The sequence below is a fragment of the Pteropus medius genome, unplaced genomic scaffold (genome assembly GCF_902729225.1).
Source record: "Pteropus medius unplaced genomic scaffold, Ma_sr-lr_union100, whole genome shotgun sequence".
Taxonomy (NCBI): Eukaryota; Metazoa; Chordata; class Mammalia; order Chiroptera; family Pteropodidae; genus Pteropus; species Pteropus medius.
The window spans coordinates 13,766,831-13,791,731 of NW_024349519.1; the positions used below are offsets into that span (position 1 = coordinate 13,766,831).

The 24,901-nt window shown below is 35.4% G+C and overlaps 1 protein-coding gene across 2 annotated transcripts in view; it reads right to left on the reverse strand.

The window, feature by feature from the left end:
• Positions 1-4,418: 4,418 nt before the first annotated feature.
• Positions 4,419-24,901, reverse strand: part of RASSF8 (Ras association domain family member 8) — a 96,613-nt gene continuing 76,130 nt past the window's right edge. For both annotated transcript variants that reach the window (XM_039882460.1, XM_039882459.1), the window contains exons 2-5: positions 21,822-22,025; positions 11,442-12,331; positions 9,185-9,329; positions 4,419-8,589 (exon numbers count right to left, since the gene is read on the reverse strand). In XM_039882460.1, coding sequence (XP_039738394.1) covers positions 8,468-8,589; positions 9,185-9,329; positions 11,442-12,331; positions 21,822-21,924 — 1,260 coding nt within the window. In that variant the 5' untranslated portion in view covers positions 21,925-22,025 and the 3' untranslated portion in view covers positions 4,419-8,467. The remainder of the gene's footprint in view (positions 8,590-9,184; positions 9,330-11,441; positions 12,332-21,821; positions 22,026-24,901) is intronic.

Here is a 24,901-nt window from a genome sequence, read left to right on the forward strand (position 1 = left end):
GTTAATTTTATGTGTCAATTTGGGCCTCACGTCAGATGCTAGGCTTTGAAATCTGTGCTGTGCCATCGTTTGGGCAATCTCTCTATCTGTCCTTGTACTGAAGTCTAGGAATTTTCCATTTAGGCCCGTCTGGGTTTTTTCATGAGCTTCGTTATACATATGTTCAGGCAAAATGGCGATACAAGGTGAAGAGCTGTCAATGCTATTTATTAGAAGAGAGTTTGGAGGGGATGGAAGATCAGGATAGTTTTCACAGAAGATATAACAATTAAGCAGGTCTACTGCAACTGCCACAGTGGGTCTCCCTAATACCAGCCTCTTCTCACTGCAACACTGTCACAGTGAACTTTCTAAAAAGCTATCTAATCTTAAGAGTCCCTTGACCTTTTTGGTTCTCCATTGCCTACCAGATGAAATTCAAAGTTCTTCACAATATGGCCCCATCTCCTATCACTTCCTCCTCTTTTTACCTCTACACAGTGCACTCTCTACTGTTCTATGGTTTCCCAAGTGTCCATAGTGGGAGCCTCTATACAAGAAGTCTCTGAGACACACCCCCCCACAGGAGTCCATGGACCTCAAGTTACAGATCCCTTCTGTAGACGACAACATTGATTAATGTACAGTAGAGCACTTGGGAATGCCTTGGTTTTAAGATCTTGAATCGAAAAATATGTATCTTTAGGTTATAAAGCCGCATTAAATTTGGAGGGGACATCTAGCAAGGTAAAACATCTTCAAAGATATTCCTTTAGCCACAACTTTAGAAAAGAGAGAATAAATTTGAGTCTATTCATAAAAGGACATTTTACCTATGAATTTGATTTCAATTTGGGAAAGGTTAAGGATAATTCAATTCAGATAAAATTTAAGAAATATATCTTTAAACTATCTTCTTCCTTCACTTTATTTGATCTGAGGAGGTTGGTGGACTGAATGAGTAACCGAAAGGGGCTGCTGGCTCACAGCCAGGAAAAGGCCTGGACCTTCTGTGTCAGTTGCTTAGAAACAGAAAGCTCAACCCCAGAGGCCTCCCAGGTATCCTGAATCTTTCCTACCGAAGCCTAACGCAGTCCACATGTCCAGATACCTCCTTTTCATTTCTGCGGGTGTGCCGGCACTTCCTTGAGGTCTTTACTACAATGTCATCTTTTAAGAGAGATCTCCCTAGACCACCTATATAAAACTACAATTGGAATTCCAACTTCTGGCACTTCCTATGGCTCTTTGCTGCTTCCCCCCGCTCCCCTACCCCCTTAGCTCTTGTCACAATGAAAAATACTACATATTTTTCTTCATTCCTTTTTTTCCCCTCTAGAATACAAGCTCCACGTTGGCAGAGATCTTTTTTTTGTTGTAGTTCACTGCTGTATCTCCAGTATCCACCACATAGTAGGCATTCAATAAATATGATTAAGTAAAAGCCTATTTACTCTTCTAGAGTTGAATTCATCTCCTCAATAAAATCTTTTCTAATATTCCCACTTACCTCCTGTATGTGTTCTAGTAGCACTCTAACCTTGACAAAATTACCTCAACATTGATCTGACATTAAAGCTCACATCTTCCATCTGGAATTTATTACCTTCAAGATGTTTAGAGATGATAAGTATTTTGATAAAGTAAGATTCTGCACATGTATCCTAAAACTGTTACACATATACAAATTAGGAAAGATTTCACTGACAGCAGAAAATATGGAAAAGACAGGATTTTAGCAAACTCATTTAGCAAAATCATTTAGCAATGATTCAATAATGAGATGAGGATCGTAAAAATGTAACCAACCACCCACCTTCCTGACCCATTCACCGTTTTAGACTGGAAAACAATGAATCAAGTTCCTTCATATTGATCTGGTCAAATTATAAATGAAGCTTTGTGATCAGTCTTGGTTCAACATTCAGAAGTGGTCTAGAGCAGGGGTCCCCAACCCCCTGGTCACGGACCGCTACCAATCTGTGGCCTGTAGGAACCTGGCTGCACAGCAGGAGGTGAGTGGCAGGTGAAGTCTCATCTGTATTTGCAGCTGCTTCCCAGTGCGAGCATCACTACCTCAGCTCTACCTCAGATCACCAGGCATTAGATTCTCATAGGAGGACCAGCCCTTGGTGCCAAAAATGTTGGGGACCATTGGTCTAGAGCATGTTCAGGAGAGAGGGGACTGGAAACTATACCTTTTGAAAGAATTGTGACTATTCAGCCTGGAAAAGATAACACTAGGGGACATAATAGATGTTTTGAAATATCTGAAGTGCTGTGATATTGGTGAAAAATTGTTTCTTCTATGTGGTCTTAAGGAAAGTTGGAAATTACAAGGAACTGTATTTGGCTCAACTATGTTAGTCTTTGAAGGTTCTAACGCAGGTTGGGTTTGGTGGGCATGATGTAAAAGTGGGTTGTGGCGGGGTTGGGTGTGCCACAGTTTCCGAGTGGGTGGCTCCTGGTGTACATTTTGCACATGTCCCTGCTGTCCCCAGCCTCCTTTCATGTGGTGCTTGTTGCCACACAGCATCTTAGCCCATTATGTTCTTCGCCTAGTGTCTATGATTTTATGTTTAAAAAAATTGTTACTAAGTATTCCAATTCATCTATTTGGTTTTCATGCTGCTAGCAGCTGCGGAGGAAACTTGTATATACTGACTTGTCAGAGATGAATGTACAGTGTCTACCTTCTTCACTTCCTTTCATTTTGGACCATAGTCAGACATTTTTATCATATTGGACACATACTCATGGCAGGTGAATGATAATGGACTAGATAAAACAGTCAAGTATAACGCTGGGAAAATGGGATTCCAGCACACCTGAGGGAGACTCAGAAGAGTAAATCTGGTGCTGCAAAGAGCCTTTTCCCCAAATCCATGCTGTTCTTGCAGGAAAGACTGCAGGGCCTCTCTGCAAGGGGGGAGCCCACCTCTCAAACGCATCCTCTCCATATCTTTATTCTCTCTTCCCTTCCTCCTGTTCCAATCTTTTTGCCTCCAGCACACAAAACAGTGTGACTACTCATCACGAGACTCACAGCACTGCTTCCACTTGCCACTTAAGGCTGTGGATAGCTGTCAAATTCCTGGAGTTTTTTTTACTGAGCCTCTATGATATAAATATCAAGTCCTTTTGCTACTGTTTACTTAGGATGTCTACAACCTGTTTGGTTCTCTTCTTCTCCTTGCACAAAGTAGATGTTCAATAAAAATGTTGACTAAACCCCAACAGCTGCTTTCTTATTTTGGATTGCCATCACTTCTGGCCTGAATTCCTATAGTCCTCTTAAGCTGTCTTTCTTCTTGTTGTTTTTTTGTATCCGCCAGGTATATTTATTCATGCCACGCAGGAAACAACACTTCTACAAGTAAAGTACACAGTTCCACTAACATAGCTTGCTGAAGTTTATAGCTAGACTGATGTCCCAGTTGATGTGCACTCCTGGTAGCGCTGGTTAATGACCACGAGCAGGTCTAGGACTCAAAGTTTTCAAAGCCTTACTTCTTTTATCAGCACTTGCAGTTTTGTAACAATGAAGCCCATCGACCCCATTCCTACCCAGTTCTCCTGGTAAACCGTGTGTAGTAGGGCTTCACGGGGATCCAGGCATTTTTAATGAGGCTTAAAAGCATCTTGCCGCACAGCCAATGACTCAGGAAGGTCTCTAGCCTCTAGATCCTTTTTCAGTCATTTCTCCACAAAGCCAGCCAGAAGGATCTTCCTAACGTGCTAACCTGATCATTTCGCTTCTGTGCTAAAACTCCTCCATGGCATTCAGGAGGAAGTCCAAAGTCCTCATGGCAATCAAGGCCACTTATGATTTACCTGATGCCTACCTACCTTTCCTCTTAGCGCTCCCCAACCCTTCACTGTCTGGTCGCAGCCTCACAGGCTCTTCATCTTCCCATCTTCATCTGTGCTAGATAGCCTTCCCTGGTTTAGATCCCTTCTCCAGGGTTTGCCAACACCCCTTCTGGGGGTAAAGCCCTTCTGGTGTGTTTCCATGGCACTCTTGTTCTTTTTAGTGCTCTTTGGACTATAACCTCCTTAAGGTACAAAGCAAATCACATTGATTAACAAAACATATGACTTGAGAAGAGGGTAGAATGGTTAATTAAAATTCTAACAGTCCCCCTCTAGGCACAGACTATTTTGAATTATTTTAAGTCTCTCGTTTCATTTTTGCTTTTATAATATACTATTACTCATGTGTATAATTTCTTGATCGAGATCTAACTTCAACTTATTCAGTTTTACTTGCACGAAGGCAGCTGCCTTTTCAGTAATAGACGATTCTTTAGTTATAACATTACTTTTGGGAAAAATGTAATCCTTGTCACTGATATGCACACCTATTCTCTTGGGAATCTTTTAAAGGAAATAAAATTATATTGAAAAATATTAAATACATAAGAAACAAACCAGCAATGTAATACCCCAATGAATCCTGAAAATTTATTATTTGGGAGAATATCAGATATTGATCCTTTGTTTTACAGCTCATGATAATAATCAGAAAATATACATTTTGAAGTGAAAGTCAAAAGAAAATAATAATTACATATAATACAGATTACAGATATTTTATTTGTACATGAGCAAAGCAGTACTAAAAGCATATTTATGTGTCTACAATTAGTGAACGTGGCAATTTTCTGTTTAAAGCTGCAGCAACTCAAATCTTCTTTGGGTCAATAAAGACAGACAGATTGAGAAATACATTTAGGGCTATCACCATGTCTGGCTGTAAACCTATTTTTTTTAACCTTTTCCTCACCCCCTTCCCTCCCCCATATATATGTATATACTTTATTGCCTTTATATTTCTGCTGGTTTAATATAATTAGCATACTAAATAGTTATCTGTGTTTGTTTTCTAAAAATATATAAAATGCATTGGAATAGAGCTCCTGCAGCTTTCAGGCAGTCACTGACCTGGCATCGAAAGCTTATTCTGGAAATGTAAAGCAGCAATACTGAATAAATAGTGATTGTTTTGTCTTCTCCATACAGCTGGTGGCCTTCACCCAAAACTTAAAAATACTGTAGCAAATAGTATAAACATGCAATTAAAAAAATGGACATAATATAAAAGTAATACTTGTGACCTAAGTTTTATACAATACAGACTAATAAAGGCAGGTAGAAGAAGGATGTGAACATAGCATTGTTATTTACATATAAATTAAGGCCTGATTTTTCAAAGGCAATGCACACAGGGAACTGCCCATCTGCTCATGTCCTTTGCACACCTGCAATAAGAGATTTTGCTTTTTCCTTATTTACTCAATCCGTTATTATAGTTCTAATTTGGAAAGACGTTCACAGAAATGGTTTTGATAAAGTTTCTTTTCTCTAAAGTCTGTTTTGTTTTTATTCACAAAGAAAATTTTTTTTTAATGCAGGCAAAAAATTTATGCTCTGGAAGCAAGTGCTTATTTGCTATTCTTGAACACTTAAAATTCACATTCACACCATAAATTCTATATTTTTTACAGTATCTGTGTTATTTTAGCTCTAGTTTATGACAAATTTGAACTATAGGAATTGATAATTAGTTTAGTAATGACTGAGGGGTTTAAATGGAATTAATACCAATTGAAGTCTCACATATAAGTTCCCTGTGCATCAAGACAAAAAACAAATGCTAACAAACCAAAGTATCTCATAAGAACAACAAAAGGACTGAGGCAACCCACTACAAATCATTCTCTGAGGATGACAGATACTTAAGGGTCAAATATACTAATGCTATTTCAAATTATCCCTTGGTTAAAAAAAATTATCTTCTAATGTATTTTAAATTTTGTAGAAAATCACAATAAAACAACCTGCAGTATTATATATATATAAAAAAACCTTGTCATCTAATTTAATATTTAGAACCTGAATATTTCTCCAGATGCAAAATTTTATATTTGGTATTTCCATATACCACTGTCCCCGCCTCCCCTCCAAAACGTATCCGAAGACGTGGCACTTAATCTAATTCATCTGTATTCATGGGTAAAAATAATTAGCGACAGACTAAAATATTTTTAGATGTTCTAGGGAAATGAATTTTCTTTGCACTATTTAAAAAAACTTAGAAAACATTTCTTAGAGGTGTATTTCCAGAAGTGATACAACTGATTAAAAAGTATAGCTGCTCAATGTATTCATCAAGTTCATGTGTATATACTCTTCTTACCCAGGAAGTCGTATTTTCATCTGTAATTAGGTCCGTAAAGATTATTTGGCAGCTTGAGAGTTTGGATGAAGTTGTCGGAGAGGTAACCTATGATACTACGCTGGGGAACCCAAGACTACTTACTACAAGTTAAAAGGATGCTGCCAGTCTCTCTTTAGAGTTATTAGGTTAATGCTAATAATAATTTATAATTAATTTGGGTATTGACTTTGTGTTTCTCATGGCGTGCCAAGGCATCTTTGCAATTTACAATCAGAGTTTAATATCTTTATATCTTTAGTTTAACATTTGACTTAAATGTGATCAATTTACAAAAATGTTTTTCTTTGTGAATAAGGTAACAATTTCCCTGAACAATAATAAAATAACTTTTAGTATAGAATGGAATCCTTTAAAAATAAGGCATATATTAGGTATAGATAAATCACTACTGTCACAAAATCTACAAATTATTTTGATTTTTTAATCCTCATTTTTAATTGTATGCAGATATAAAATAAATTATAAATTGAAAGCAAATGTGTATAGGTTGTGGTTATTTAAGTAAGAATCATGTATTTTTCAAGTTATTTGAAGAACAGTATAATGGCAAGGTCAACTCAATAACTCCAAGAACCCAAAGAAAATAATACCCTTAGATGAGGTCTGCCATTTAGCTGGACTAGAAAAGGCAACTCTGCGTAATTACTTTCAGTCCTCTAGAAGCATCTACGTATTTTCATAGCCATTCTTAAAATTTTCATTGGAAACCTAAGTATAGCAGCATTCTCAGCATACATTAAACCGAAAATAAATCTAATATGTTAAAACATCCAAAGTTGCCCTCATGCATAAGATATAACTTACATCTTTTTATTGTTACCATGGTATAATATACTAATCCACTGTTACTTTGATGCATGTAAATGATACAGAGACTGTATTTTTGTCAGAATTAAAAATTTCAAATTTCAGAATAAGGTCTTAATGCTATTGTACCAAATTATGATCAGAGGGAATGTAAAAATGGCTAAGGGTATCTGACCACATCCATCTAGATATTACTTGTGAATCTTAGTTATTTAAACCACTACTCATGGGAGGGGTGCTGACTCATTTTTGGTTTTATAAATAAAAAAATACATGTACAAGTAGAGATTAATGTCCTGTAAAATCATGCTCAAAAATAAAAACACTGAATTTAACTTTATTTCCTTGGTAAAAAGTACCTAACTCCAATCACCTTCTCTCTAAGTGACTGGAGGAATCACAATAGTCCATAACGTACAGAGTAAATTATGTGCAAGCGATATATTAACCATGTGCTTACACTGAAAGACCATACATACGAAGTGGGTTATTTTAAAAATAGGTCACTTAAAGCAACCTTCCTGAAGTAGACTGACATGATTTGATCCTCAGATGTCTCTAATTTAGGTATTATGGAAAACTCTTGAGGATTCACAAGAGTAAAATGCTAAGGCAGGGCAGAAATGAAACACTAAATGTATCAGGAAATCCCATGCCTGTTTGGGTAGATATTCAACAATTACATCTTGATCAACAGTGTCTAAAGTACTGCAAACTTTTTAAACGTACAATTTGCCTCATGCAAGTATTTCTGTTCTCGTATGTGGTCAGTCATCTACAGGAAATATTGTAAAGAAAAGGTTAAACTCCAGATTAAAAATAAAACCTGAATTATTTTACCTAATTAAGCAATGGCTAGGACAGGTTCACAAAATAAATGCAAGTGGGTTCTTTTGGAGTTAGTTTTAATGGTGGAGCACCCTATGACACTTGTGTAGTTGTAAATCAGCAACGTATGGAGGGCGTCTGGGAACATGCACACAAAGTCATAATCACACAATACGTAATGTAATTCAGTCACGGGATAAGTATTCATAAAAAAACATTAAAACATCAGCATTCACACATTAATTGATTACATGGAATAAATTAAACTAAGCCAGTCACATATTTCTCTTCACTCTTAAGTCACGGTTTTATTTATGTATACACATAGTATAATACTTTCCTAACGCTCTCAAAATGCTACAAATAAAAATGAAGGCTTTGCATTACAGCTGCTGGATAAAAATGTCAACACTGTTGATGTATGAAAACAGTTTCTTTGTTCTTTAGCATCAGTGCACAGGGTATGGCTCCAAGTGGTATGCAATTTAGGACAGAAGAAAGATACAGTGGCATGTGAAATATATCCTCTGTTCATCATTGGCACAAATCAAGGAAAGAATTTTTACTGTCCTTTGTACCTTTAAGGGGTCTCTCCCCTAAAGACAGATAATGTTATACATATATGCCTTCAGGATTAAAACCAGATGAGATAGGATTCTGTAGAATACGAAGATTACTAGGGAGTTGCCGAGAGGAACCAGGCCGCTTCAGGGACCCAGACTGGAATGGTGCCTCTAGACAGGAAATAAAAAAAAAGTCATTTGATGTACTCATCAACTTGGAGTAGTTAGCAATATGAAAAATTATAACTTTTCCAGCTTTAAAGAATCAAAGAACATATAATACCGATTACAATCCCCTGCGGGTCTGGAGGAGCAAGAGGACAAAGCTAACTCTCCTTCACCCTCTCAGTTGATAAATCAAGTTTTCAGTGATTTGAATGGTTAATGATTTTTTTTCTGAAGGTGAGCATTTTGCTTCTCTTTCTTGGTTGTTCAGACCATATGCACATATACAGCACAAATTCATTAATTTTAAGAGAGGAAGAAAGGGCGTTAGAAACAGAGAGAAGCTAAAACTCAAAAAGACTGTAACTCGTATACTTCAAAAAAATGATACATGACATGATTTCGTGAGTTCATGCTCATCTGAGTAAATAATTAACCCAGATATTATTATTTTCCCAAGAAACAGTAAGTACATCAAAATTTTTTTAGAGTGGTACAAGAATTAGTTTTGATAATACTTTTACTGAATGTAAGTTTATTTAAAGTTAACCAGTGGGGGAGGGGGTGGGAAGGAATAAAAGCAGATTTCTCAACATCTTACCCCTTTCTATGTCTGCATGTGAGGCCTCTACTTCAGTGGGCTCTGCTGGCAAAACGGTAACTTTTGTCCCTGTCTGCTGGATGAACTGCTGGAGATTGACTTGCCGCAGCTCTTTGGTCAACTGCTCCAGCTCTTGTTCTCTGTCCTAGAAGGAAGTAAATTTTTTTTTTTCCAATTTAGCATGAGGGGTCCAATATTGGCCTGCTAAAAGACATCTTGGTGACAGTCCATCTGCTACAGGAGTTGCAAGTAGGATACTCACTTTCACAAGAGCACATTTAACAATCTGGCTTATAGCGAGCGATACAATGGGTCACTTTCACTCTGTGGCATGGGCCAAAAAATAAGTAAATAAAGGACAATAGCTTCTTCAGTCTGGCTTCTTAAATGCGATGCTTTCTTCTGTTAGAAATACACTATGTGCCTGATGAAATAAATATATGTCTAAAACTTTCATCAATAAAATACTGGTTTTCATCCACCACAGTGTTTACAGCACTCTTGCTAAGCTGCTCACAATTAAATTTCCCTGTTATCCGCTTCATAACTGATTACTAAATGAACACTTGTTTGGTCCATGAGATTCAGAATTCCTTTTTTTGTAAACTGTTCAAGTTTGCATGACATCCATTACTGAGATTTATATTATAGCACAAGGAAAGTAAGATTCCCACAAGATTCTCACCAAGGGGTTTTTAAATCCTTGAGGAAGACAGTTCTGAGAACTGAAGAGCCCTACAGAAAGGTGATCAAGTTTGGACAGCTGGAAAGGTCCAAAAGCAAGAAGAGGCATTCTATGATTTAAATGGATTTTTTCTTCTTTCTCTCCATTCTTGCACATAAGAAAACGTGGCCAGGCCCTTTGCAGGCTGGATGTGTCTGAGGGACGGGGCAGAGGCAGGGGCGAGACTGCGGCAGAGCGGTTGTTTCCTTCTCTGCTTAATCTGAAGGCAGCGGGTACTTGGAGATATGTCACTAGTTTGACTATTAGACACTTTTCCATAGGTAGTGGGATCTGCTAGTAATGACTGTCATAAATCAGTGTTTCCTCTAAGGCAACACGATTCTCAATTGCAATCTTACGTGTTAAAATGAATCCAAATAGTAAAATGCTGACAAATCACAGGTTAACAACCTACTGAATGAGAAATTCCTGATTTTCAAAATGTGGGAGGCAGTTTTACTTCTCACTCTAGTTAATAACAGGGGAATCCCATCAGTTCTTCCTGAAACCTCACCTTTCTGTTTTGGAACTGCTGATATTCTAAAGCAGCTCTTCTCAAACCCTGATGTATACAGGTATTATTTGGAGATCTTGTTATAATACAGGTTGTGAATTTCTAATTAGTGTGCCTTGAAGCTTCATAAATTGTACTTTGAACAGCAAGTTTTTAAATCAGTAGCTACTACAGTAGCTACTAAACATTATGTGCTATAGAGCACTTGAACTGTGGCCAACTGTGACTAACAACAGAATTTTAAAATCACTTAATATTTTTAAACAGCTTTATTGAATATTATTTAATTTTAATTAATTTAAACTTAAGTAGCCATATCAATTCTATATCTTTCTCATGTCATCTGTTAGAGACTGATACCTCTTGCAACTCCCATAACATCACCACATTGTCTTTTCGAGAACAGGTATCCAAGGAATATAAGTTGAGTGATCAGGGGCTGAGTGGCAAAATATAAATGTTCTTGTACTTGAACTAGAAAGTGGAAAAATCGAAGAGGAAGCTTTGTGCCCTCTCCTTAGGAAAGCAAAGGAGGGTAATCTGGAGAGGAGAGAAAGGAAAGGGACTATTTACATCTCAGGAAAGAAGATGATGTTAGCAACAATGGAGAAGAGACAGATAAGCAGCCAATTAGCCACACGATCCTTGGTAAACCAATCCTTGGTAATCTTTCAGCTTCAGTTTCTCTATCTCTAAAAAGAGAAGGTCAGATTCACTGTCTCTTCATTAGTGTCTATTCCAGCTCTGAGATTCTATTTTCCTATATCCAATTACTTTTAATGCTACCTCTGCCATAGTAAGACTGCTCCTTCCATGCAGCAAGGATCGTGTGGCTTTACCTCTGATCTGTTTTGGTCTCACACCTGGTTTTAAGTCACAAAAATTCTAAAAAAATTATAAACTAAGCTGGGTTTCTAACTTTAAATGTAAGAGAAAATGAACAACCATTAAAGAAGATATCAAAAATATATTATTTCTTTTAAATAGATGAAACATTCTCCTTATAAAAATGTTTTTACCTGTAATCGTTTGGTGGCTTGTCCAAGAGATCTTTCCACAGCTTTAATACCATTTTCTAGCCTCAGACTCTGCTGGCCTTGAAGGTCAATTTCCCCTCTGACCTTACCAATCTTTCCTTTAACCTCTTCTTCATTGACTTGTGCCTCCTGGACTTCCCGTTGCAATTTTTCTGCTTCAAGCCCACTTTCCATAGTCTGGATCTGAGCCAAATAGTCCTTTAATTTGCTTTCACATTCTGTTATTTTCTGCCTTATTTCTTGAAGTTGATCCTTCAGCTGTTTTTCATTTTCCTGTTCAATCTGTAATTCATTTTCCCAAAATTCTTCTTCTTCAATTTCTACATCATTTCTTTTGATCTTTTGCTCCAGCCGGACAATTTCCTCTTCAAGGTTAGAATTGTATTTTTGCTCCCAAAATCGTATTTCTGTTTCATTTGATTCTAGCTCTTTCTCAATGGATTGAAGCTTCTCTGTCTGCAAACGGATTAGCTTCTTTAACTCCTCTGCTGTTGTTTTGCAGTTATTCAGCACCTTTTGCTTAAATTCAGTTTCTTTACTTTTTCCAAAAATTTCCATTAATCCTTTGGCACCTCCTGTGAATGTTAAAGATTTCCTTTTAGGTTCTCTCCTTTTGATTGATTTATCAATCTGAGGTCTTAGTTTAGCTAAGGGGGGCAAACTCTGCCTGTATAAAGTTCTTTCAGGAATTCGAGCCACACTATCTGAAGTGGGTCGCTCACTGAGAGATGGCCCCGTTCGACGTAAAATAAGCTGTACATCACTGGCATATTGTCCCCATTTGTTTAAGGATATGATAGGATTTTCATGAGGTGCCAAATGTCTTTCAGTATCTCTCCATTTTTCTATTAGAGTGTACCTTCCAGTTCGACCTAGATTAAAAAAAGATAAGAATAAACTGTTAAAAAGGGACATGCAATAGCTAAAATAATGAAACAGAGGATGCTATTTGATAACTGTGTCCTCCTGATCAGCGTTGAAGTCCAATCCATGCTGCCTTTGAAACTTTCACTCGAAGATACTGAACTCCTTGAGATATGTAATGGCATAAAATGATAGGATGTGAATTATATATACTCTCCAGACTTGTTTAGAAATTCAACTTTATACTTTCAGCCTCAATGAGAATCTGATACTCTTGTCAAATACCTGACTGCCCAGACATTCTTGTTTGGGGAAAGACCTCCACCTGAAACCAAAGACACTAGAATACCCCACTGAAAGCAGTGAGGGCCTGGTCCCAGGAACTGGATAGAACTTCAAAGCCTGAATAAACTTTCACTTTGAAAATCCTCTGCTTTCTTTTGCACGTCAGATCTTGGGAAGGTTTGGAGGCCCATTTCTCCACCTAAAGGGAGACATGAAGTCAGTGGAGAACTTGCTACTCAACTAACAGGCAGCTGGACAGTTCTTTCCTCTGTCTCCCCGTGAAGGCTTGGTGAACTCATAGTTCACATAGCTGATATCTTCCTACACACCTATGGGAAATAAAAAATCAATAAAAATAAGCCTTCAAAATAATTTCACATAAAAAGGGGTCTGAAGAGAAGTCTTACTCAGTTTTGATAGTATAGCTTCAAAGATTCTTCTAAAAAATTTAAAGGGCAAAAATAATATTAAAAACGAAAACAAAATAAAATCACACTTAAATAAAAACTATACTGAATCTAACTAGTAATTATGAAAGATAATGTTTCAGAAGACAATATAATGTCATTATCTTGAACATACTTCCTAAATATTTCCACTTAAGATGGGTAGGTCAGATGGATTATATTTTGTTAAAAGTGTCCATTAGACACCTGAAACTAATATTATGTTATATGTCAATTATATCTAAATAAAGTATCCATTAGTATAGTTAATATTATTACAAAGAAAAAAACTGACCTGGCCATCTAGCAATGATAATACTTGCATATGGAGCCACTGATTTATTTTCTCTGCCTTCTTTTTAATTTTAGGAGCTTTTGAACCAATAGTAGTATTTTCTCAATTACTGTGTCATTAAACAGAGACCTGAATACGTAAATACAAATACCCATGTATGCAATTCAGAAGCAGCACATGAAGAATGATATTGGTTTAAGCATATGCAATGTTCTACTTTATGGAAACCTGAATCTCGGGTGCAGATGTAAAGTAGGAGCTTTAGAGACAGACAGACTGGAGTTTTAATCCTGTGTAAGCTGCTTACTGGAAATGGCATAACTTCACTTTTGGAAGTTACGGGAATAGTGGCAATATCTCATAGGTTATGAAAGTAGAGTCAGGTGTGACCACAAGTATTTAGTATATGGTGGCCATTATTAATTTAAGATACTGTTAATCACACAACGAAAGGGCTGACCAGATACGTTCTTTAAATAGTGATGTGACATGACAATAATCTGACTTTAAAAAAATCCTTAAGCAACTTTCAGTGACTTCCAGCCATGTAAAGCTGGACAGAACAGAAAGAACAAAAGCTCTGAAGTCAGAGGCCTGTGTTCAGATCTGCCTCTGCCATCTATTTATATGATTTGCTCAAATTATAAAATTTCCTTTAGCTTCAGTTTCCTAATCTATTAGGTGAGAGTATTTTCTTATCTGACAATGTTGTTGTGAGAGTCAAGTGAGATGTAAAACATAAAAATGTTTTGTAAATTTGAAAAGTGCTCTAGGTATGTATTATCAACATACCTAAGCGAACAAGGGGAATCAAAAAGAAAACCTTAGCACATTAGATTAGCTTCTTAGAATCTAATTGGGTTCTAATGATTTTCATGTTAAGAATTACTATAATTACCCCAAGAAAAACCACATGACAAATCTGCAAGGTATACACTGCTTCAAAGACCACAGTACTTTGTGTTCTTGCCTCTGCCTTTTTGACTTTTAGGATCTCACTCCTGCTATCTGGACCTCTGTGTCCTCAACAGTACTGTGAGGTTAGACTAGATCAGTGGAGCCCTCTCTAATTCTATCAAACCAAAGAGGTGTCTTTAAAAAGAAAACTGAATCATTATATCATAGCGCTAAATTAAAAATTGTAAAGACCCTAAGTTAGTTATAATTAAATATAAAGCTGATTTTTCCAATGCTTAATGGTACTGCTGCCCTCTGAGAATGTCTTGGTAGAAGATTATTTAGAATTGCTTTTACTGCCGGTTTCCACTTTTTGTTAAATAATGTACATTTAGTGTAAATGGGCAAAAAGAAAAAAATTCCATCCAGCAATATAAAAAGCTTTTTTTTTAAAAGGTAAATGAATTAATGGCTTTGATTTTATTATAAAAAGTGAGTTTTAGATCATTTATGTAAAAATTTAATCCCATAATCATTGTTTTTAACACCTATACTTGGCAAGGCCTGACGGATTCTATTTAATTTAGATTCAAATTCCTCCTGCAAAACTCCTTTAAGTGTATTTTATTAAGTGGATACATTTTACCCTGCATATTATCTTGACGTAATCTTAAAACTGATATAAAGGAATGTCTGTCTGTCTATTTGTGGCATTTGTAGTTAAGCTGTTTTAGAACTGTGTGGCACATTATGTAATGGTAAATAAAATATTGACTATACTTTTGAACAGCTGAAGCAATTGAGTATAATCCTAAGAATCATTAACTTCATATAAAGAGGAAAATCACATAAAAAGATTTTAATGTGTTAGTGGAATCCCACTGGATGACTGACATAAATTAAAAGGAAAGAGTGTAACAGATTATACTCATCTAACCTAAAGCAGAATATATCACTATGAAGTTTTTGAAAATATGCACCAAAACTCAAATATTTAAATATGAGTCATCCAGAGATACTATGTCCTTATTTCAACCATTTATTTTTTATTGCAACCTTTTCCTTTCTTTCCTTTTCCTTTTTTTTTTTTTTTAATAATTTTGTGTGAATTTCTCCTTAAGCCAAAAAAAAAGCTTACCAAAACAACAACAAAAAACAAAAACCCAAAAATCATGGTTTAAAATTCACATCTTGTTATTTATTCAACGAATATATAAGGAACAACCAATATCTGTCAAAAATAGTGTCAGGCCCTGAGGATATAGCTTCTATTAAACACCTTGATCATCAGCCCTCTTCATGTTTTAGTTCTGACATTCGATTTTTTTCTTCAGTAGCAAGTCTTCCTTACCCCCAAAATGAATACTGTATATTATTCAAAAGAATGTGACAGAGAGCTGGCATTAACATCTCATAAATTTAATGCTAACATATCCTTCTGTTTCTGGACATACTGGAAATAATGCCAGTAACACCTGACTTATTCTTTATCTATGGTGAATAAGCTACCCTACCCTATTGAATTATTGTGCTAACTGATGCTTTGCTATGCTATAAAAATTCTGACTCTTATACACACTCTAGTGAATACAACTAATGCTTTCCATAATGACTTAGAATTCTTAAAATGAGCATTGAGCTGTGTAACAGAACTTACACTGCATTATTTTGTAGTCTATTAAATGCGTTTAGTGCTTTTTCATATATATAAATGTATATGTTACATATTTATATACAGAGAATAAATACAATCTTAATTGTTTCTGTGAGTTAAGGTATTATGATCCTCAACCTACCAGTGAAGAAATCAAAGCTTAAAGAATTTAAAATAATTCCCCAATTATATACAGAAATCAAAGCTTAAAGAATTTAAAATAATTCCCCAATTATATACAGCTATTCTGGAAATTTATCAATAAATTTTCTACAAGTCCTACGTGTAGTAGCTATTAAGATAACTATTTCATACAGTATTTATTTTATGATAGTGATATAAGAATATTTCTTAGTATAACCTGTCAGCCAGCTGTGCATTCAACTCATGGTTAAATTATTCACAGTATAGTTTCCCAATGTGTTGTGAAAATATGTACTCACAGAATTACTACACATTAATTTAGGACCACTAAAGATATGATAAGCTTACTACTATTAAAAACAATGAAAATACTTATCGATTTCATAATGATTAACATTTATTATGCCTATTGTTTGTTAGACATTGTGCTAGATACTTCACATAAATAATATCAGCCAAAATAACAGCTAACGGTATTACTATAAACCACTAAGATTTGGGGGATTGTTTGTTAAAGCAGCATAAACTAACCCATCCTGACTGATGAATGCTGAGAACTACATGTAATAGATGATCATATTATTACTATAACTATTAAAACTGTAAAAGATGACCCTGGCTTTAAAAAAAAGCATTATATTTTACTACTAAGGATTTTTATTCTTTGTTTCAATGTAATCCAATCAATATTTTCTAACAGTTGTCCACTGAGATTACAGGGGATTATAATTAACACAGTGTCATAGTAAAGAGCAGTGTTCTTGAATCGCACTACTGGTCTGAATCCCAGTACCCTCCTTACTAGTTATATGAGTTTGGGCAGGCTATTTCACATCTCTGTGCCTCATTTTGATCATCTGTAAAGCAGTGATCATAATAGCACCTTCCTCATCAGATCCTGTGAGGATTAAATGATGTGGAAAATTTAATTCAAAATCCAGTAAATGAAAAATGAAATTTTAAAACTATGAATGATTATAAAGAATGAAATCTTTTTCTTTTTAAGGCTAGCTATATTCACATAAAAAGCACTGTGTATGGTGTTTAATTCTAGGAGGTAGGATCATGAGTGATTCTTTTACCTTTGTGTTTTTCTAAATTTCAAAATAGTCTACAATAAATAGTATTACTTTGTAAGCAGATAGAAAATCAATCAATTCAAAAATTTATAAAAAAATGATAATTTACACATGAAATTGAGAGTTAAATATGACAGTATAAAATATATTCTTCCCTTTTCTTCTAAAGAATCATATAATTTTAGAGATGGATGAGATATTACGTGGTCACCTAGTTCAGCCTGCAGTTTATAGGAAAAAAACTTTTAAAAGTGAATTCATTTATTCACAAATCGTATTGAGTGCCTGCTACATGCTAGACATGGTTTTAGGCTATGAGAGTTAAGCAATAACAGAGCAGTGGCAGGCAACTGACGATGCATACGTAAATGAATATAGGTTTACTGTCCATTATCCAACAGCTTTAAGGCCAGATACACCGAAAATTCAGAATTTTGGGGGTTTTAGAAGGTAGTATACTGCTATCCTGCAGGTCTGTAACTGAACTTTAAAATTTCTAAAGTAAAACGTATCAAAGTTCATGTTGAATAGAATAAATATAGATTAAAAACAGCCTCGCATCAAATCGGGTCATTTTTTTTAATCACCAAATGAGTTCAAGCCATGCCAGATACTGCTAACAAATGAAGTATGATGAACTTTAGGCTTTCAGAATTTTTTAGATTTCAAAATGTGAATAATGGATTGTGGCCTATATGTAATATGTCAAGTGGGTTAAAAACAGAGTATGTAGATAGGGAGTATGAGTGTGTGTGCATGGACATGTGTTCAGGAAGGTCCTCCATGATATTTAAGCAGAGATCCCAAGGAGTGAATTTTTAAAATAAGGGAGTATGGAGTATTCTCAGTAGAGAAGAACAAATGCAAAGATGGAGGTGGAAATGTGTTTGGTATGATTAAGAGGGAACCATAAAAGGTAAGTAAGTGGTAAGAAATGAGGTCAGAATAATGAGAGGGTAAAGCAGGGATTCGCCTAGGGCCCTGAAGACCATTGTATGGATTTTGAAATTTGCTGAGTGAGTCAGGAAACCAGGGGTTCTGAGCAGAGGGTTGACATAATGCAACATATTTTAAAAGTTTTACTTTAAAAGAAATCTGTCAAGAATAGGAGGGAGGGGCCCAGGATGATTCAGGAAGAGGAGTTGGAAGGGCACTGTAAAAATCTAAGAGAAATGATGGAAACTTACATCAAGGTGGTAACAGTGGTTGTGGAGAGAAACACGTTCTGGATATATATTGCAGGTAGTACAGCGAGGATTTGTTGATGGATTGGTTGTAAGGTGTTAGAGCAAGAAAAAAAATCAAATATCATACAAAAGTTTTATATCTAATCAATTAAAAGACAAGACTTCTTATTTGCTGAGATGAGGAGGAGGAAATTTGGGGTGGGGGCAGTAGTTGGGGCACAGAGCTTGGATTTTGACATTCTAAATCTGAGATACCAGTTAATCATTTTCTAGAACTGTGCTGTTTACTACAATAGCCATTAGCCACATTTAATTTTAATTAAAAACTTACTTCCTTGGTTCTACTGGCTACATTTCAGTAGCTGCATGTGGCCAGTGGCTACCACACTGGAAAGCCCAGAGAGAGAACATATCTATCCCTGCAGGAAGTTCTACTGTAAGGCACTGTCCTAGGAACTGTTTTATTGGGTACCTACTTTAGGAAAAGCAATGGTGTAAGAACAGTAAACAAGCAGGATCCCTACTTTGGAGGAATTTCCAGAGAAGAGAAAAAAGTGTTAAATACTAGAGTACAGTATAAAATGTGTTAGAAAACCGATTTTGTTGGGGCAAACCTTATGAAACATGGCTATTTAGGAAGAAGAGTCCGCTACATCTTGGGCCCCAGGCCAAAGAAATCTGTTTCTATTAAATGCTAGCTCTGACCTCAGCTGAAGGAGATACGGGAACGAGATCACAAGAAGTGGGAACAGAGAATATTCTGAATCTTTAGTACTTTAAATGACACTAGGCACCAAAGTAGTGTGAATCAGAAAACTTTTCCCTCAGTCTCCTTTATTTCTTCCTCCCCTTTTCTTCTCTAATCCTTTGTTAGCTGTACTTTACATTCTAAGCTACTTGAAGGCAGAAATACATTCTTTTCATACTTTGATTTGGGATATTGTAAAAGCAAATTCATTCTCTCAACTATAGCTTGGGACAGATGATCTGTCAAAGGCTTTATGTTTCACATACAGATTTGAGAAGCAGTTTGAACTCTGAAATAATGGCATTTCTGGGATAGCTTATGGAAGAATCAAGGTAGAATATTTGAAATTGGGAATGTTTCAGAAAGCCTGAGATGTATAGGGACCAAATACACACAGCGTACTCTTGCTGGGCAGTTTAACCAATTCATGCCAATTAAGTGTTTCAATCATGACTTCACTTTTAGTTATTCTATCTCTTATAATTATTTCAGAATGTGCTCTATTCCGACCACCTTAATATAACCTGTCAAGATAGTCAAAAATCAGAGTAGAAAGTATTTCTTTCTATACTACTAGACACATTCAATTGTTTATCAAATTATGTTGACAATTATGTTGTCTTTAGTTGCTAATTTGATTTGATTGCTTAATAGTACTGAGTGAGAAAATGTTAAATGTCATATTTGCAGATTGCCAACTTGTGTACATATTTTTATATCTCAATAGTTTCCTAAAAGTAATTTTAGCTACCCAGAAAAACTCAATAATCCCTAATCAAGGCCATATGTGGACTTAAACCTAAGAAGTCGGTCTACAAGTTGCTTCACTATAAAAATTTTAGAATCATGTGCAGTTTTGCTCACTCAGTCCATATTCTGCTAATAGTATGGTTAAACTTTTACTATCTTAAACCACAGAAATCCTGGGATTGTCCGTTACAGCAGCAATTTTCCCTAATTAATAAACCCTCTATTATTTCTTATAGTAGAAACTAGGTCAAATACTATAAAATTTTCACTTAGTGTTTAGACTCCGAATATCAATAATTCTCATTGTAAGATAGATAAATATTTAAGCATGTATCAGAAGCATACTGAATTTGATGCCAAGAAAATCTAACACCACGACAGAAACAAGGATCAACAGCCCTTGGCTGGTTGCCAGCTGAGTCATCTCTTAGATGAATTCTGAATTCAATGAAGTATTTATGATATAGAAAAAGAGTTGTTTAGCCAAGTTTGGAGAAATATCATAAAACATCTATATTCAAATTATCAACTTTTCGAAACAGGTCTGGAATGAGTTATTGAGGAAGCAAAAATGGGGGGCAGATTCAGTCAAAATTTTTTTAGCTTGTTCACAAACAAATACACTCTTTAGCCCAAATGGATAAACACACACCTGGTACATCTGGGCACTTTCTCTTTGAAATTCTGTGTAGAAAATGTGGTTACCGTATGTGCAGGCAGCTCGCTCCACTCCTCAACTACCTGGACTTTTGTAAAAACTACTCACTGGTTTTTGTTTGTTTTTAGCACTGCCTGTGGCTTGATTTCTCAAATATAACAAAGTGAGGTTTGACACTTGCTAATCCTAGCTTTCATAAGCAGAAACTCCACAAAAAATGTTGAATATTTTAATTCAAATAAATTATTGAAGACTTTTAAAAGACGCACTAAATAAGTTGTTTGAAAAGAACACTAAATTAAACTAAATGCTCCATCTTTAATAATGAAACAAGTCCACAATGTAATACTGGTCCTAACTGCAAGAAAATTTCATTAAATGTGAAAGCCTAAGAGGAAAGCCTAAGAGTTTCAGCATTATTTTAATATATGAGTATGCTATATAGTATTTAAGGCGAAATCAAAAGATGTCAGTATTTTTTTTAAAAAGCCTCTGTCTTTGTATAGGGCATTGCCAACTTCTGATGTAGCATTGGTTGCAATGCAGGTGGCACAACTGCCTCTAAAATGCTCAGGTGCTCTTGTGACACTGTGACTTGTTTCAATCTTGAGCTAACTTGACATGCTTCCAATATAAACTAACGTGATATAAAATAAACTTCTGATAAGAAGCCCAAAGATAAAGAGGCACTAAGCACCTAGCATGGTGCTGAACACACTGTTTCCCCTTAATACATGTTTCCTACATAATGGATTTAAAATACAATTATAAACTTTAACTCACATTATGGCTTTACTGATGCAGGTACTTATACCTTTATCATGTTACAAAAAGATTTAAGGCAACTAAAAAACACATATAAAATATAAAGATAAACTGGAAGTAAATAAGAAGTCTCAACAGGGTAATTAAATAAGATGGAGCTGGTAAGCATATACTTGACAACTTCATCTTCACTGAAAAACAAAGTTGTTGCATTTTCTTTAATAAAAGTATACAGAATAAACAGAAATAGGATTTTTCCTAATGAGGGGTCTAGAAACTAGGAATCTATGTTTTGATTCAACAAAACATCTTTAGTTCCAGAAATCATTGTTTAGAATAAACAACAGAAGAGAAGACAGTGCAGAATCTAGACTCAAGACTCAAGATTAGTAAAATCTGGGAGGAACCAGAGAAAAAGGGCCTTCACAGATTTACTGGAGCACAGGGAACAGTAACAAGTAAAAGTGTGCTTGTGAGATGTATTATGGAACCAAATGAACAAAACCCACTAGAGATCTATATTTAAAACAAACAACAAACAACAGGAAGCATAAACTACCTTATCTCAGACATCCAGAGAGTTCACTTACCTATTGCTTGAGCTAAGGCTATTACGACCTCCTGGCAAGTTGTGACTTCGGTGACCCCACATACAATCCTCTGAACTCCATCCACCCATACTTTAAGTTCCATGGTGCACCAGCCAGTCACCCAAGGGCCCTGAGACTGGTCATCAAAGGTGTCAGGTCATGTCTCTGGCATGGAAACACGGAGAAGGCAATCTGTATAGTCAGCTAAAAAGAGGAGAAAACAAACATTTTAATAGAACAAATCTTAGTATTCCTTTGAGTAATTTTACATAAAACAAATATACTGTATAATGATCATGTGCTTATTTGTTTTACAGAACTGAATTAAGTAGCATGAATGCAGCTATAGCTACCTATAGTATTGTTTCCTATTACTACTATTTTCAAAATTATAATTTTAATCATAATTTTAGTCACTCTTGAGTAAAAAATATTATTTACTTGACTAAGCCCTATTGCTCAACATATAAGCTATTTCTTTCTTTTCAAAAAAGTTATTTCACTAGGATCATCTCTGAAGTTAAAATGATCATTTCTGTCATTTTAGTAATCATAAATAACTGAGCCAGTTTCCTCTACAGCCTTGCCAGCATTTGTAGAGGTATCTTCATAACTCCACTGCATTCCTTCATTTCATGTGTCCCTTGCTTCCCTCTTTCCCAAAGGGCTGAGAGTGTAGTCTTCACCACTGAAACTCCAACACCAAGTGCAGCCTAAGGCTCGGGTGTACAGAAAATATTAGTTGAAGGAAATGACTCCTTTGATGGCTGACAACTTCCCTATGTATGGAGTGCTTGTCTTTTTCCCATTTAACTGGGGTTTGATAATTTTCTTAAATTATGAATTATTCTAATAAACCTTAACCTTTTATTATACTCGCTGTGTTTCTCCAGTGTTTAATTTTTTTAGTTGCATTATATGCCAAGCAGAAAGTTTTACATTCTTATAGTCAAACCAAATACCTTGGTTTCTTCTATTGATTTGAATGTTTTCATTAGCCTGCTTAAATCAATTGCACATGATTCTTTTTCCTGTGGGTTTTTAAAATCTCACCTCTTCCTGTGTTAAATTTTTAATCAATCTATGATTTGTCTGTCCATTGTCCTATTTCTTTGTTATTTTTTAAAAAGAATGTTAAAGTTTATGAGATATATAAACACTGATTTAATTAAAGAGGACATTTGAATTTTTTAAAGGTTTACAATGGAACAGGTGTTTTGAGATTAATGACATTAAAATTAAGTTTATTTAAAAAACACGAACATTTTTTCTTGTAAAATAGTATTTACTACAAACAATAACTTAGTCCTTGTACATTCTCTTTAAGGACCTAAGATAGTTCTAGGCCACCTGGTTATCTGGGTAGATGAGTCAGAATACATGTGAGGTGAAGGGGAATAAACCTAGTAATAAACCTACTTTCCCAAGAGAAGTTACAGAAATACTTTTCGTCACCCTGAATACAAGGCAAAAGACCGCCTGAATGTTAACTCCCCAGCATGCTGCTTTAGCTCTCCCTGCCTACTCTGCAGCCAAGGTGGTTTCACAAACTCCCTACTTCACCAGAGAAAGGGCCGTTTGCCTATGACAAGCTGATTCCCACAACTGTGTTCCTCAGCTATGAGGTCCTGTGAAACATTAAAAGTTTCTGGGGGAAAAAGGGTTCCAAAGCCAAAGAAATGTTAAGATACCCAGTAAATAAAGTTAAACAAGTTCCTTTACAGCTAGACTTCTCTGAGCCTTTAGCAGGTTGGGTGCACTGAATTTCAAATAAAAGATTTATATGCTACTGTCTCCAAACCATTCAGAGAACATTTAAGGAAAGAACACAGAAGAGTTCTAACTTAAAATCTGTTTCCTTCTCTGCCAGACACTCTATTTACTAGAAACAGAATATGTATTATTCTTTCTTTGGATAAAATTAAGATTAAAATATGGTCAAATAATGTATTGCATTAAATTAATATATTAAATTATTTAATTAAATAAAACTCAGCTAGATTAAAAAAACTCAGCTGAATTAAAATCTACTTAATACCTAGGCCTTGTTTATCATTAAAGGAACTTAAATTTGGAAAACTTAATAAGACAGCAGATCTCATTAAGTTCCCTCCTTACAAAGGAACTTATGAAACTCATTTTTAAGTTCTTTCTATAAAGGTTTCAGTACACCACCACATATCTTCCTATCTCAATTACTGTTTCACCATGCTTTTAATCATTAAGTGGATACAAATGAACATAAAACATATGTATATCTGTTACATACTACAGTATAGTAATGTTATGGAAAAGTACTAAACATAAATAATACTTCTTAGTTAATATAACTTACAGGGTATTTATCCACTTGATCAGAGACTTCCTACCACAGCTCACCTTAGAGAAGACCAGCAACTACGTTTCTGTTTTAATACCATCAATAATATCTTTCAAACTTGAATCCTTAAGGAGGGTAAGAAATGCTATAATGTATCAGATTAATGAACCACATAGTCCAAAATCTGATTTCTAGGAGGGCCAGTGTTTTTAGTATATGGCTCCTGTCACGTTTGGGGCTATACTGACAATCATCCCTAGCTTCCTTAAAAATCATGGTGTAATTCATGAAAGTCATTTGAAGAATATGTCCTGCTATCTTCCCCAGAAGATCCTAGTCCTCCTTTCTAAGAGCTACCACCCTGTTCTCTTCCTCATACCCTCCACTGTCTAACTCCTAAAGCTCTGCTCCTAGACCTGTAACTAGACTAGAGGGGAAAATGGAAGTCCTACACTATAGGTGCATGTGATGGATTGGCCATCACTGGAACTAAAGACTCAGGAAGCAAAAGGCTTTGGTGTCGCAGCTGGAATTTGAAATATATTTTTCCATGGAAACAGTGATGTAGGTAGAAGTAAGGTTCCACTGTAAGGGTATTAATATAGTTCAGTTATTGTTTTCATTATGAGGTTTCTATATTCAAACCACTATTATTTTAATAATTTTGATAATGAAGAACTAGGTTTATTAAGTAACAAGCTACTGGAGAACAAGTGTTCTTTAGCTAAGAACCATTTATTACCTTAAAACCTACTGGAAT